Below are 16,080 nucleotides of genomic sequence, written 5' to 3'. Positions count from 1 at the left end.
CCTTAGGCCCCGTTTAGTTGGTAAAAAGTGATTGATTTTGGTACCATAACACATTTTGTTGTTACTTAATTATTTTTTCAATTGTATTTAATGCTCCATACACGTGTCAGAACATTCGATATGACGGATATTGTAGAAAATTATTTGGAAACTAAACAGAGCCTATAAAATGATTCGATAATACAGTGACATCTCACATGACTGGCCGACAAACTCACAAGAAATCAGAATTTACATTTTCACAAAATTTATATACAGCAGATTAATTGATTCATAAGGATTCAGTTCCAATGTACAAGAATAGCACGCACACGCACCACACACTGAAGAATCGCGCAACTGCAGTCTGCGCAGACTATATACACTGCAAGAACACTATCTACAGGCCGTAGAATTCGAGGTCCACAAGCAAGTGGGAAAATTAACAATGGAATAGCGTTCATCTCTACATGTTATCAATCAAATGTTAGCACTCAGCACATATCAGACGATGGCAATTTTTTTTTTTCAATGACGCACAGCTTGTCTTGTTCAGCATTCGCCTTGCGTTGCAAGAGTAGAATAGCCTTGGAACCTCAGGAAGGACATACCCATTCAGTGCTGCTTCAGAATCCCACTGCTCATCGTTTTTCTTTTCGGTTTATGCTTCTTTTTTTGGGGTTTTCATGTCTTCCTTCATCGATACATTCTGCGTCTAGGACAAACATAGTAGAACAAAACGGAGCATACTATTTAGTATTTACAGCGTAGCTAGGGGAGGTCTGAGTTATCAGTTCTTGAGAGAAGAAAGCCAGTGCTCTACAAAATTCTTTCCATCTGCAAATCCAAGGAAAGAAGAATATTAGAACATACACCGCAGTCATGGTAGGCTTAGCAATGCTCTCTGATCAATATTCTGAACTAACGGACAAAAAAGTGATTATTTTGAAACATTAAATACTAAATGTGATTATTTCTGTTATGATGAGAAACCTTTTTTCACAATCCAATTCAGTGGCATGCGAATTAAGAAAGCATGAGAAGGCTACTGAATGCTATCAATCAGATTGAACAGTGTGGGGGAAATTATCCCAGTGAACTGTAGGACTGGTTAACTTTTAAGACCAAAAGTAAACCGCAAGTCTTGGTGTACCAAACTGTTGAGTACAAGACGAACTTTATAAACAAACCAAACCTAGACTGCAAGACAATAGTACAAGTAAGCCACCTAACCCATGAATCAATAGCACACAAATCATGAAAATGGCATATGTAGTAGGCCAATCTACTCCCACAAATGTGATAGAACTACTCCGAGCAGCTCATTACTGAACCAATAATCAAAGAAGAACATTACATATTCACATAAAAAGCAATCATTGGGGGAATAACTCTAGCTGCCTTCTAGCATCTGACCACGAATTTCTCTATCAGAAAAGGGGTAAAGAAAGCCAATCTACCTGCTAAAGACATTAGCTCCTTATCCTATTATACCTTATGTTATGTCAGCTTAACAAACTGAAATTATTGCCAAAACAAGAATTTGTAACTGAAAAGTGCCGAATTCAGGCAGTTTATGTCAGCTTCTGAAACAGAAGACTGAACTATTCAGAGTACTTAAGTACCACACAAGAATCAGCCAGCTCACATGATTCTTTCCTAATTCTACAATAGACTGTATGCGTGCTATTGCTACATGATTTCCTCCCAATCCGAAACAACTACAGAACTGAATCTTTCCATAAACATAAGCGATTAAATTGAATTCACATAACTAAAATAGCACGACTAAATCCTTTCATAAATATAACCAAAATAGCATGGCCGCTAGTGAGCTTTGAAGAAAGCACGTTGAATTCACATATCAGATCAGCATGCGCATCATTATATCAGATCAGCATGCTCACCAGAGATGCCACCGTCGGCCAGGGCTCCGGCGCCAAGAAACCTGCCCTCGCGCCTCTCAGGCTGCTCTTGGCGGCCATGGCGGTAGCACGGCACGAGGACGGCGAAGCAGTTCTCGGGGTCGCCGTCCGTCTGCAGCTCCGGCGCCTGGGGCTCGAGCCAGCCGATGGACCAGTCCGAGTCGTCAGAATCGGACCCAGACAGGCACCCGCCGCCGTCGGACGGCACGATGACCATGTCGTACTCCCTGTCGACCCTGGGCTCCCCGCGGCTGCGGCGCCGGTTCCGGGCCCTCCTTGGCCGCGTGCGGCGGCCGGCCGCGCCGCCGCCGGCGGTGTAGAACGTGACGGTGTCGGGCTCCCGGAACCCGGAGGGGAAGTCCGGGAAGGAGGAGCTCGTGAGCGCCGTGCCCGGGAGCTCGTGGGTGGCCACCCGGGCGGCGGCGCCCCCCGGCCACAGCCATTGCGTGAAGCGGCCCAACGCCATGGACATGGCGCAAAAAAGAAAATACTTCTTCACGCGAGAAAAAGGCTAGGGAGCCTCCCGATGAGACCAAAAATCGCAGCGAAATCGAGCAAAATTCGGCGTTCTCTTGGATCTGCCGGGCCGAAAACCTAAATCAACAAATAATATCTCAGAAAAAAACCCCGATTTTTTTACAAATCCAAGGAAAAGCTTTTGGCCAGAGTAAGAAGGAAAATCACTTCTTTAGAAGCCAACAACAAAAATCCGGGCCCAATCGGGATAGTTTCTTCCTTCAAAGTTCAAGTTCACTGGACTGATGAGTAGCACAACCGAAAAAAATGCCTCTTTTTTGGGGCAAAATTCTCTAATCGGGTGCGAAATTAAGCACCTCACCAACCTATCAAATCTTCATGTGGCGAACAGGGAATCCAACCAAAATCATTGCTCCCAACACACAAATAAAAACAAAAATCTCCCCAAATTGGCTCCTGCTTAAAAACTCCGACCAAAATTGAACACCCAAAGCACAAAATCCACGAGGATAACAACTTGCAGCCCCCGAAATTCACCAATAAAAAAACAACCTTGCCTGCTCAAATTCGAGGCCTCTCCGCTCGTAAGATCAGAACTACCCCTCCTCCCGACTCGTGAACAGCTAATCGCTCTCCTCCATGCCCTCCCCGCTCGCTCGGACCCTCCTCTCGCACGCACGCGGCCCACTCCACCGCCGGATCTCCGTCGCACTCCACCTCCTCCAACTCCAAGCAACGCAACCACCCAAATCGGTGGGGTCAGATTAGAGAGGGGAGAGCTCCGCGGCCGCACGGCCGGATAAATAACCGCTCCGCCCCCTCCGCGGACGGCCGAGATCGTGGTGACGTGACTCCGCCAGACTGCGCGAACGATCCAGACCGTCCGCGCCGCCGGGGCCCCACCCAGGCCGGTCGTCCTCGCGGCGAGAGCACTGACGTGTCGCTTTCGTGAGCTCCGGGGACACTTGTCGCCGGGCATTTTTCTTGTTTCGCAGCCGCGAATCGTGTCTGGTCCTTGGATTTGCCTGGCAAATGGCTGCTGGTCCGGTTTCGCGGCCATGGGTTTTCATGTCGCGATCAGCTGGGGAACCTTCCGTGAATGCATGCGTGCGTGGACCTGGGATTACTGTAGTTATTATACCAGTAAAAACCAGTTTGAAATGGTGGTGGTGTTTACGTGTGTGCATCACGTTTGTAAAAACACGGGGGAGATCTGTCACTGGTCAGACCTTCTTGGCTGCTTACTGCAAGGTCAATACTAGGAATATTGGCGTGCTAACGCCGCGCCCAGAGGGAATGTGTGTATAGCGTGCGCAATAAGTCGACTGCCACGATCAATAGACAAATCTAATTTGTACTACTAAAAATAAATGTGGTAGTTTTTTGTTCATATATAGCAGTTATGTTTACAGTTTTGTCAAACTTAATATATGGCTCTATCTAATAGGGAAAAATACTGTAAATGATGATTATTTTCCCGTACATAAGTAATCTGATCTGAAGCAAGAAAAAAAGTACATGTGACAAACTATCTCAAAGCAGAAATTTTATGCCTCTGATCAGCAAGCAATACAGCATATAGAGGGGAAAAAATCTGCAGTAAATGTGAGATTTTTGTGAGATATCCTAAGTAGCAATTACAACACTTTGTAGTAACAACAAAACCAATTAAACTAACTATAAATACATTCTCGAAATATATCACAATTGAAAAAATGATAGTCATTTAAATTTATCCAAGTGATACATCGGATCATGAATTACCTTTGATGAACCTGCAACGATGCACATGTAAAATTGTAATATATACGGTAATGGAACTGAATCACATGAGCAAGCATCAAATTATTGGTAGATGAACTTTAATGTAGTATGGTAATGTCAAACCCCCATCATCAAATTAAATAATGGAGAAAAATCAGTTTCCGCAATGGGAAATTTGCCCCTATATTTTCTATATTTTGGAACGATAGGCTGGTTTAATCACATAGTAACACAATGGTAACACCAACATGTAATGAAAAAAATTGAAGATCAAGTATAAGGAATGTACATATACCTTCCTGACGCAATTTTGCAACCCAGTTCTGTTGTCCTATAGAAAAGTATTTGATATTTGAGTGGTGCAGGGGAGAAAATGGTTGGTAATATTTGTAATGCAGGTTCCTATCTGTCACCGACAATCATATTCAAAGGTCTAAGGCAGAAAGTGCAGGAGGAAGCCGCTGAAAATAAAATCATTTGTTAATAGGCCATAAGCATTTTGTCTCTTAAAATCACAATGATGACATTGCCAAGTGCATAAAAATAATGATAATAACTGAATGTGACAATTATGGCGCTAGCATCATGATCTCTATCTTAGGGCATTTCAATTGAATCCATTATAAACAGTAAACATAGCACCTCTCATATGAAAAGGCATTGAAAATATGACCACGTCTCTCCAAGCACTCAAGCCCAGGCTTAGACAAATAAAAAGAAGCAAATGATTATTTTATCTTCAAGATGATATTCGAAGAAAATATAATTTGGCAAAAGACAAAAATTTGATACACCTCTCATGTGACTAAAGCAAGATATGGTGGATCCTAAACCCTGAATGTTATCATGTTGATAGGCCAGCTGTGCCAAAAGTAGTTACATCTAGATCAAAACTGGTCATATCTGGTATCTCACAAAACTGCATGGACTTCAGGTATGCACATCACATTTACTCTTTGTGGCAGCCAAATGTAAAAAAAAAAGAGAAGAATTGGAAATGCAATTTGATAAAACACAAGGTACAGATATGCATCTTAAAAGATACAGGAACGTGCATGAGATGTTCAAGAGCTACAGATATATAATAATAATTTTATCTATTCTTAAATATCATTCATTGTCATAGCAGGAAGGGGAAGTAAACATAAATGACAGAATGGAAATATAGATGTATATACAGAGAGAACTAACCTTGAATTTTGGAAAGAAGTCGTGCAATGAAAAATAAGTTCCTGCATAGGAAAGAAAGAAAAAAAGAATGGATTCGTACATTCAAATCTAGCAGGCAATCTATGACAAATCTAAATTATGTGACCGCACCGGCTGAATTTTATGGCAAATATGAAAAGGAAGCAGCTTCCAGTTCTATACATCTCCTTGCATCGTACATCACATTGATGTAACCAAAGTTAAACTTACAATTTTGTATAAAATTCACAATATTTAATTATTAAATGCTAAAATGCAACATTGGCTTAACATGAAATATTAATCATAACACTTCAATCATCAATTTATGAGGAATTTTAGCCCTACCAAACTACAGAACCTAGCAAGGCCGCATCCTTTAGAATTTTGACCTTTCCAATGACACCAAACTCAACTTTTTAACATCTAAATAGAGTTCAATCGTGTGTTTCATTTGACCATGTCTAGGAACATGACCTTAGCAAATAATCCACTTCTACAGGCACTGACATGCCCCCATGCACTGCACAACATGTAAGAAACAAAACACATCTCATGAGAAATAGAGCTATAGGAGTGCGCCCCCAATTTTTCTTTTAGAAAAGAAACTGAGCTACATGCTGAAAAGCAACCAGGATGATAATATTTAGGCATATTTTCAGGCTCCACACAAAATGCACACATATACTTTGTAACACGAAGGAAAAACCTGATGAAGTGTAAATCACAGGATGCACATGTAGCTAATATATGACTAACGTGATAATACAAATCAGTCAAATTGAACACGAAGTATCTATAGCATTTAAGGCAATCAATTCAAATACGCCTAGCTAAATGTAATTGAACCCCAAAGCCGAGAGAGAGAGAGGGAGAGAGAGAGAGAGAGGCAATCATGGCAGAGAGAATCAGAGAAGCCAGCGGAGGGGAAAAGCAGATGGAGAGAGAGAGATGGGGTAGTGTTCATCCTCCCGGCAACCGGAGGTAGAGAAGATTCTCACTAAAAGCCTGCAAATTGGGGGGGAGGGGGGGTTAAAATAATCACTTGAGCCTAGCAAACGCGGATGGCGCTGCATCTCCATCGATCCACCCATCGAGTCCTCAAAGATCGGATGGGATCCTGCCATCACAGGGGGAGAGAGGGAGAGAGATCTGAGGGGAAGAACCACCGGCAAGGCAACTGCCGACGGCGCACCTGGACTCCCCAGGAACTGTGGCCACGTTCACAGGTGAGGGTACCGAGGGCGACAGGGATGGCGCAACCTTAGGGCAACGGCACCATCTTCGATCCGAGCAGTCCCTCCACAAGGACCATGATGGTGGTGGCGCCGATGGCGTGCGTAGAGGTGACGATTCACCAGCGCCCACCAGCCATCGCCGCGCTCGGCCGCTCTGCGAGGCCACGTGTGGAGGGTGGGGTGGGGGAGGGACGGAGCAGGCGAGGGATTGGGAGAAGCTCGTCCGACCGGAGCAGCGAGAAGAGAAGAACGGAAGAAGCAAACACTGACTGAGTGGGTTCTCCTATCTTCGATTTGGTGCAAAGGCAATGACGTCACCCCTGAATAGGTAGCGAGCAAGCGGCGGCCGCCTGACACGTGCGCGTAAGGTGCACGCGAAGCTTCATGGTGACATTAATCGATGCCTTGGCGCGGTAATTTTTTTTAAGAGTCACACGCGGCGCAATAGCACAGGTGAAATAGGCGAGAGTCTCCCAGAGGCCTTTTTGGTTCAGCGATGTAAGTTTACATATGGGCAGCTCCAACGTTATGTTTTTGGGTGCCAATATGAGAGAGAGAGAGAGAGTTAGGCCATGTTTGGTTACAACAGTAAAAATTTCGCGAAAAGGGAATTTTGTATGTATGGAGTACTAAATGTAGTCTATTTGCAAAACTTTTTTAGGGATGGATGCAACTTTGCGAGCCGAATCTAATAAGCCTAATTAATACATGATTAGATACAGTAATGCTACAATGACCATGCTCTAATCATCCTCTAATCATGCGGTCAAAGGCTTCATTGGCTACAGTACCCATGGTTGTGGAGGTGCTTTTGTAATTAGACTTAATTTAATACCTCTAATTAGTGGTCAAACTTACAAAAAGTTTCCATCAAAACTAACCAAACAAGGCCTTAGTCAAGGTGCAACACATTGGAACATTTTCTTGATAGGGTGCTATCAAAGCACCCGGTGCCTAAGCCAAGAATTGCTATAGAATAAACAATACGCAGAACATGTCGGTGGAAAGAGAATAGTACATAGGACGTGTTTGGAGAACTAACTCTTGACTATTTGGTAGAGCTATTTAACCTAAACAAATAGCACCCCAATGAAATAGTCACTCACATATTTGAATGCAAGAGCTATTTAGCTCATAAAGTACTTTTCCAATCATTTGGCTCCTACTTTTTCAAGAGAGTGTGTGAGAGAATATGTGGGGTGCACTCAAAATAGCTCAAATAATCACCTCTTGGATGAGATAATTTTTGGAGGTGGACTATTTGTAAATAGTTAAGAACCAGCCCTCATGTTTGAAAAGTTTGGACTATTTTAGGCTAAAAAGGGTGGGTTAGAAATAATTTCTGAAATTCAAACATGCCCATAACCCAACCGATGAAGAGCACAAGTGAGCATGAGGAATCACTTCACTTTAATTAATAATGATGTGGGTCCCTCCTTTGGTGCTAACTATACCACATGTTGGAGCAAATTGTTCCAAGCTAACACCTTCTTAGTAGGTCCTATCTTAGCAAAAGAGCATGCATCAAACTCTGGAGCCGCCCTAATAGAGCCAAGTGTTTGGCTATAAGTTAAATTATTTGAGCCGAGCTATACAACAGTTAGTCTTCTGGTTATCTAGTAATTTTCATATTATTATTGTATGTTTGTGTTATGTCGGTACACTCAGACAGGAGTAGCCTCTCCTACAAGACAAGGATGAAGGCGCTCAGGAGCGGCAACCATGGACCATGGGTCCGGACCCCCACGGGCCTCTACAAGTGGAAGCCGGATCTCCAGGAGGCCTGAGTCATCGAGCCAGCCAAGGGACCCGGACCCAGCACCCTATTTGGGTAGGAGTCCGGAGCCCTCGCAAGCCCCTGTGGGCACGGCCGCCGACCCCAAGGTCCGGCGCCGCCACGTGTCCCACAGGGCCGACCTCCGGACCTCCACTCCCTGCTTGGGCAGGGGTCCGGAACCGCCACGTGCCCCTGTGGGCGCGGCCGCAGACCCCCCGGGCCTAGTGCCGCCACGTGTCCTACATGCACGAGTCTTTTGCCTGAAGCCAGCCCTCCTGCCGCATTAAATGCTGGTGGTTGGGGCGTGCACTGCCAGAGCAGGGCATCGTATACCCACTCACGGGTTGGACAGGTGTGACATGACAACACGGTAAGCCCGCCTGGTTCCAAGGCGGCTCGTCTGTTACCGAGGCACACAGCAGTGTCTCAGCGCCGCGCGCGTGGGCGACGAGTCATGATGACCAGCTACTAACTGGAGCAACAGTGCACGCTGCTACAGCGGACTGAGTCAGTAGTTCGGCGCTTCATCATAACCTCGACGCGCGGCTCCAGAGGCTAGACTCTATTCCGACAGGACAGCTCAAGACCATCCCTGGTCAGAAGCTACGCATGGAAGCAGACGACAAGATCTCTGGATCTGAGGCATTGAAGGCCAAAGTGTAGTTTATAATACATTGTCGGGCCCACCTGTCGGGGTCCCGCTCAGTGTACTGCTCCCCTTGGGCTTATAAAAGGGAGAGCACGCACGGTAGAAAAAGAGGCTCCACAAGTTTTCACACATGCAGAGACAGGCATAGCTCCTCCCCCAGCTTGCACACAAGCTCAGGCAATACATCACACAGTGGACGTAGGGTATTACGCTCAGGCGGCCCGAACCACTCTAAATCCTTGTGTGCTTCTCGCGTTCATTGGCCTCTAGATCGAGCACTCCATGACTGCCCCCAAGCTCTTCCTACACTTAGGATTAGGCGGGTGCATTCCGCCACCCGCCTAATCCTAAGTGTAGGATGAGCTTGGGGGCAGTCAAGGAGTGCTGAAAACCATAGCCGGGTGCGCGGAATGCACCCGCCTAATCCGAAGTGTAAGATGAGCTTGGGGGCAGTCAAGGAGTGCTCGATCTAGAGGCGTAAGAACACGGAAGCACACAAGGATTTAGAGTGGTTCGGGCCGCCGGAGCGTAATACCCTACATCCACTGTGTGTTGTATTGCCTGACCCCCGAGTGTGCTCTCTGCGCCCGAGAGGGAGGATATGTTCAGAGTGTTCTAAGAGTTGTGACTCAGTTGTCCTGGTTTTGTGGACTTGAACCTCCTTTTCTACCGTGCATGTTCTCCCTTTTATAAGCCCAAGGGGAGGAGTACACTGAGTGGGACCCCGACAGGTGGGCCCGGCGATGTATTATAAACTACACTTTGGCCTTCAATGCCTCAGATCCAGAGATCTTGTCGTCGGCTTCCGTGCGTAGCTTTCTGACCAGGGATGGTCTTGAGCTGTCCTGTCGGAGTAGAGTCTAGCCTCTGGAGCAGCGCGTCGAGGTTATGATGAAGCACCGAACTACTGGCTCAGTCCGCTGTAGCAGCGTGCACTGTTGCTCCAGTTAGTAGCTGGTCATCATGACTCATCGCCCACGTGCGCGGCGCTGAGACACTGCTGCATGCCTCGGTAACAGATGAGCCGCTTTGGAAACAGGCGAGCTTACCATGTTGTCATGTCACGCCTGTCCAACCCGTGAATGGGTATCCGATGCCCTGCTCTGGCAGCGCACGCCCCAACCACCAGCATTTAATGCGGTAGGAGGGCTGGCTTCAGGCAGAAGACTCGTGCATGTGGGACACGTGGTGGCACCGGGCCCGGGGGTCGGCGGCCGCGCCCACAGGGGCACGTGGCGGTTCCGGACCCCTGCCCAAGCGGGGAGCGGAGGTCGGCCCTGTGGGACACGTGGCGGCGCCGGACCCTGGGGTCGGCGGCCGCGCCCACAGGGGCTTGCAAGGGCTCCGGACTCCTACCCAAATAGGGTGCTGGGTCCGGGTCCCTTGGCTGGCTCGATGACTCAGGCCTCCTGGAGGTCCGGCTTCCACTTGTAGAGGCTCAGGTCCGGCCCGCGGGGGTCCGGACCCGTGGTCCGTGGTTGGCGCTCCTGAGCGCCTTCGTCCTTGTCTTGTAGGAGAGGGTACTCCTGTCTGAGTGTACCAACATGTTATATTTTCCATTTCTCCTCACATACATCTATATCGGGACTCACTACTGCCTATGCTTATGTGCCCAGCTTATTACTTCTATCAAATCCAAGCTCTTTGTACTCTCTTTTCTTCTCTCTTCCACATCAGTAAAGATATTGATTAGCTTGCTATAAGCCAATTGTTATACCTGCTCTTATACCATTTTTCTATGTCAATCAGGCAAGGGGAATCCCCACCTGAATTCCATTGAAGGGCATTGAGCAGGACAAAATATTACAAAATTTTTAACAGGAAAAATGAGGAAGCGACAAAATCCGAAAATAGCAGTAACAAAGAACAAACAACACCTTATTATGCTTCAAAAGATAAACCATGATGCTAGCTGATGAAACAACCACCGATCGCCTGACCATCATTGAACAACCTACTCCCATCCTGAACGCAAGGTATTTTTCTTTGCCCTGAGTTAAAGTAGTCTGAGATTGACCATATTTATAAAGAAGAATATTAACATTAACACATCAAATAAGTAAAGTATGAAAATATATTTCACAACAGATCTAATTATTCGCATTTTACATTCAAAATATTATTATTTTATATAAAATTGGTCAAACTTAGAATATTTTGACTTAGAAAAATTAAAATACCTTACATTTTATGCGGGGTACTTGTCAGGTAATTTGTGGTCATTACACCTCCACATCACCCCTTGCCACTAAATCGTTGTGTTGTTACCCTCCATCTGAGAGTTAGGCGAACAGAATAGAGACTAAGGATGGTGGGAGGCACGCAAACCAAAACTCATTCCACACGACGATCTCTCTTAGAGCTGATTGTATCATCATTCGCAGCATATCCAGGCTCCACGTGCTGCCGCCCAACGCCGTACAAGGGGAGGAAGTCTTTGAGGGAAATGGCAGTATAGGTGGAAATGCCACTCCACAAAAGATTTGATGGTACCATCAACAAGAAGAGCGCTGGCGGAGTAGAAGTGCCAAATGAGGGACACTCACCGAACTATAGTGGAAGCCACAACAACCATTACCAGCAAGAATTATGAAATGTAGGGGTGACAGAGAATAGAAGGCACCTAAATGCACGACCATCACCTTGTGCAGTTGTCGTGAATGGTGGTATAAGGGCAGCCTCGAAACGATGCCTTCACCAAGGAGAAAACATCTCCATAGAGGAAGATGAAGCCTAAGAACATCACCGCCACCGCCACCGCCGTTAAGCCGGGAAGCGCTTTTGTCCAGAACCCACCATAGTCAGACCACCAAAAAAACTTACCCTAATGTGCGTAGCAAGCTACAAGCACAACAACTTGAGCCCTGTTTGGTTTGGTTTAGCACAAGTAGCACAAAAAATTTGACCAATAATTAGGGGTACTAAATAAAGCTAATTTACAAAACTAACTCCACAACTCTGTTCTAATTCGCGAGACGAACCTAATGAGGCCTTTGACCGCACGATTAGAGGATGGTTACTATAGCATCACTGTAGTCAATCATCGATTAATTACTATCATTAGATTCGTCGTGAAAATTTACACCAATTCGCAAAAAGGTTTTGCAATAAACTTCGTTTAGTACTTCATGCATATAAGATTTTTTTCTCGAGAATTGTGTGCTATGCTATGACAGAGAAAACCAAAGAGGCCTTGTTGTCTCTACCGCAGACCATGGTGACCACGCGGCTCCCCGCTAGTAAGGGAAAGCCACCGAGCAGTTGCGCTGCCATAGCCACCCTCTGCGAAGGCTTGTCCCTGTCGCATGACATCACCAGTGATGACGCCGAAGCCCACTGCTCCAGTCCAGGGGGTATAGTCCATGGTGACGGTGTAGGCCGGCCGCAAGATGCATCTCCAACAAAAAAATGAAGTGGCTGGCCTGGGAAATGCTAGATCCGGCTGGGTTGGGGTCGGATCTGGCCATCGCTGGCCTGCAGAACCGGTTGCAATCACCATAGCCACCTGCCCATGGCTGCCTTCTTGTTGAGGAAGAGGACTCGAGGGAGGGAGGAAATTCGTGGGAGGAGACCCACCGTCACCGTCCTTGTGACTTCCAACGATGCACACCGGCGGCGATGAGGTGGTGGGAGGCGAGAGGGAGGGCCTGTAGGTGTGGCGGCGGCAGTCCGCCTGAGCGACCTCCGTGGCCGGAAGGCAAAGATTGGTTATTATAGTTCAGTGAGTAGCATATCACAACACCTCCGTGTATACTATTATAGTTTTTAACAGGAGTTGGCAGATTGTATACTACTTGGCTGTTATATTTATCATCTCTGTGTATGTTATTATATAATCTGCATCTTCGTTGAACCTTACTCGGTCACTTTGTCGTTCTTATTACACGAGGTGAGGTGGAGTAGTAATGAGGACAGGTTCAACAAAATTGCAGATCTTGTGATCCACAAAGCAAAGTTCTTATAACCGGAGTACAGATTGAGCTCTTCTGTTTACTTGGCACTTTATGCTCTTACGGTTCAGAATTACGAGGCTGTATGTAATTATACTCTTTTAAAAATAAAAAATCAACTTTTTTTGTAAATACATTTCGTGGTTTGTTTTCCAACGAGGAAGTAATTTCTTCAAACAAGCTCCGGTAAGCTCCTCTCTAATCCATTTACCCTGTGTTAAAGCTCAAGCTAAGGCACGCTTCCAAATTTCCAAAGATTCTTTAGGCTGGTCTCTCCATTGACGCTCTCTAGAATCTTCTTTTTTTTTTGGGTGGATCGCTCTCTAGAATCTTCGAACATGTGCTCACGAATCACACTGGCATGCCGGAGAAAGTCTTGGATAAATACGAGTGCAGGGTCATTATAGTGTGGGTCCATAGCTACCCGCCCGCCACTTGTCGCGTCCATGTGGAGTCAGCTGGGAGAGTCCTGCGTCAGATGCCCGACACCTCACGCGCCCCATCTCCCGGGTTGTGGGCTTGTACGTGTGCCGCGCGGGCCACCACGCCACCAGAGTGCCAGACCAGACACGTCTCCCATCTCTGGTCTCTCGCACGCACCTGAGCAGCCGCCTACGGGGCATGACAGGAACGTCCCGTCCAGTAAGCAGCTTGGCAGTAGCCAACACGGTTCAGGATTAGGATGCGCCGGGATTAATTAAATTAATTAAAACGAAATCAATTACTCTAGGCAATCGGATTGGGTGCGCGTGTGCTATCAGGATTCAGGTTCAGTGTAAAGGATTAGGACGCGCCGGTGCAGCTTCATTTTAGTATCTGCGATGGACGCGTGTGTTTCGGACCAAGTACGCACCAGCTGACCTTTCCTCTTGTTCTGTCTATCCTGTTGGTGAATCATCTAGCTAGGCTGTCTTCTCAGATGATGTAGTACACACTATCCGTTCCAATGCAGATCGTTTCTTTTTTTTAATTTAAAGTATTTACTATGTATCTAAATATAAGGTACTTCCTTCGTCCCCAAAATAATTGGACATCTAGAGTTTAAAATTTGTCTCATAAAATATAGCTACTTTGACTTTATTACCATAAAAGACAAAAGTACCCTGAGTCTTCTCAAAAAAAGACAAGACAATATCCACATCCTTCTCACAAGAGACAGAATAGTATTTGAATTCTTTTACAAAAGGCAAGAGGTTTTTTTGTAATTTCACATCATATATTGGTTTGCGTGTCCGGTCTTAGATGTGCAAATATTATGGGACTGAGGGAGTATGTCTATATGTAAAGTTGTTGCATGTGCAGTACTACTAGCACTTGCATTGCATCAAGTTCAATGTCAGCCAGCAGATGATTGGCAAAAGCTTGTGGACTTTGTGGTGTCACTTACCACACAATTTTGTGAAGAAGTTTCCATGCCATTCTTTGGTACTTCGATTACCACACAACTATGTGAAGTTTCCATGCCATTATTTGGTTATCCATAAAGTACTCTAGTAACATCTATAAAACTGGCAAATGTGGTCACTAGCCAGTGTAATAATCCTTCTATAGGCCAGTATAAAGCGCTGTTATGGATGGCCTTAATAGAAAAGGAAAGTGAAGGTTTCGCAATGAAAGTGTCCCCTGTCAACTAAAACCTCTTGCAACCAGCAAATTAATACCACCCGAGACGGTGTTCTAAACAAAAGGCAACTTCACATCAAGGCAATCAAAGAGATGCCCCCTAATCCCTATAGCCTGTCAGCTCCTCAGCTCAGGTTCGCGTAGCACAGAGCGCCGCATAGTACTAGACTCGGGAGCAACGCATGGTCCTCGTCCGCTCCAACTAGCACGCTGCTGCCTGCCGCTGCTGCTTTCAAGAGTTTTCTCCTTTCGCAGTAAAGAAGAACAAAGAGAAAAGGAAAAAAAAAAGAGAGGAAGAAAGCGCCTGAATTGATTCTGGGCATCAACCTGCGCCATCGACCACAAGTTCTTTTCTGGAGCTTGGCCTTTCGTGCTCGCCAAAAACAGCAGATGCCCATAATTTTCCCTTTTAAAAATAATAAATGTAGTATAAAACAGAAGCAATTCTTGTGTGTCTGTGACTGTCAGAGAGAGATAGGGAGATATAGTTGTGTGTGCGTGTGCCTGTCCAATTCCAATGCAAGTTGCTCTCCTCCTGCGTTGGATTGGTGAGCGGCGATGCCCCCAGCCATGAGCCATATGAATGATTAGTCGCCCATCCGTCATCAGACTTGGAAAATGATGGCTGATTGTGCCATGACCACTCATCAGCGATTCCTATCCGCTAATGAGCGGGTCATCACTTGTGCACCTTCCGTGCCCTAGAGGGTAAAGGCCTCAGCATAATTGGGGGGAAGCAAAGACGATCAATGATGGCTGATTGTATCCGAGCTACGAGCGAACATCTGATTTTGATCTGGACCTTGCACACTTTTGCTTCGACATTTTTCATAAATTTGTACAAAATATTACTTTTTTTGTTGTGACTTGTTTTATTAATAATTTTTTTCAAGAATGACATAAATTTGACAATATTTGCATATTTTTTTAATAAGATGGCTGATCAAACTCGGGGTTAAAAAAGTCGAACGAATTATAAGAGTGAGCTTTTTGTGGTTTTTGATCTTGACCTCACAAGCTTTTGCTTCAATAGTCCAGGTGTCGCGTGGTTGCATTTTTATCAATATTGAATTCTTGCCCTTTGTGAAAGTCTGCTTTTCACTGGCTAGTTTATTTCTTTTTTCATCCCGGACAAGCGGCACAGGCGCCCATGGTTTTCTGAGCTCACACACAAAAAAAAAATCACTAATGATCTTATACACAGACTGCTCCTACAAATAAAGCAAGGAAAGCAAAAGGTATACCAGTAGTATATATATCAGCTCGGTGCATGCCTTTACGAACAGCAGTCGCACGTAAAGGGCAACACAAAACCTATCACTCTTGTGCCTCTCCCACAGTTTTTATTTCTTCTTCTTTTGTTATCATGATCGATCGTCAGTGAATTCTTCATCTCACAAAACTGGTAATCAAAACCAGGATGAGGAGATCGTATTCTGAACTAGAACTGGGATACAGTGAGAACACATGGTATGAGTGATGGATCAACGGCCGCCGCAGCGCACGGTCT

The 16,080-nt window shown here is 45.6% G+C and overlaps 1 protein-coding gene across 1 annotated transcript; it reads right to left on the bottom strand.

Annotated features, from left to right (window-relative positions):
• Window positions 1-214: 214 nt before the first annotated feature.
• Window positions 215-3,205, bottom strand: LOC120678385. Its single transcript, XM_039959553.1, has 3 exons — window positions 3,099-3,205; window positions 1,887-3,044; window positions 215-816 (listed from the first exon to the last, which is right to left on the bottom strand). Exons 2-3 carry the CDS (start codon window positions 2,374-2,376, stop codon window positions 770-772), a joined length of 537 nt encoding a protein of 178 aa, XP_039815487.1. The 5' UTR covers window positions 2,377-3,044; window positions 3,099-3,205; the 3' UTR covers window positions 215-769.
• Between the last annotated feature and the right edge of the window lie 12,875 nt (window positions 3,206-16,080).

The sequence above is a fragment of the Panicum virgatum genome, chromosome 2K, assembly GCF_016808335.1.
Source record: "Panicum virgatum strain AP13 chromosome 2K, P.virgatum_v5, whole genome shotgun sequence".
Classification (NCBI taxonomy): Eukaryota; Viridiplantae; Streptophyta; class Magnoliopsida; order Poales; family Poaceae; genus Panicum; species Panicum virgatum.
Note: the sequence above shows the minus strand (reverse complement) of the source record. Positions and strands in the feature narration are given on the sequence as shown.

What these genes read in the sequence shown, in the direction of transcription:
- LOC120678385 (XM_039959553.1), bottom strand. Translation starts at nt 2,376, where the DNA reads ATGTCCATGGCGTTGGGCCGCTTCACGCAATGGCTGTGGCCGGGGGGC. An exon ending in GGCCGACGGTGGCATCTCTG is followed by an intron (nt 817 to 1,886) that starts GTGAGCATGCTG and finishes TTGGATTTGCAG; the next exon opens with ATGGAAAGAATTTTGTAGAG.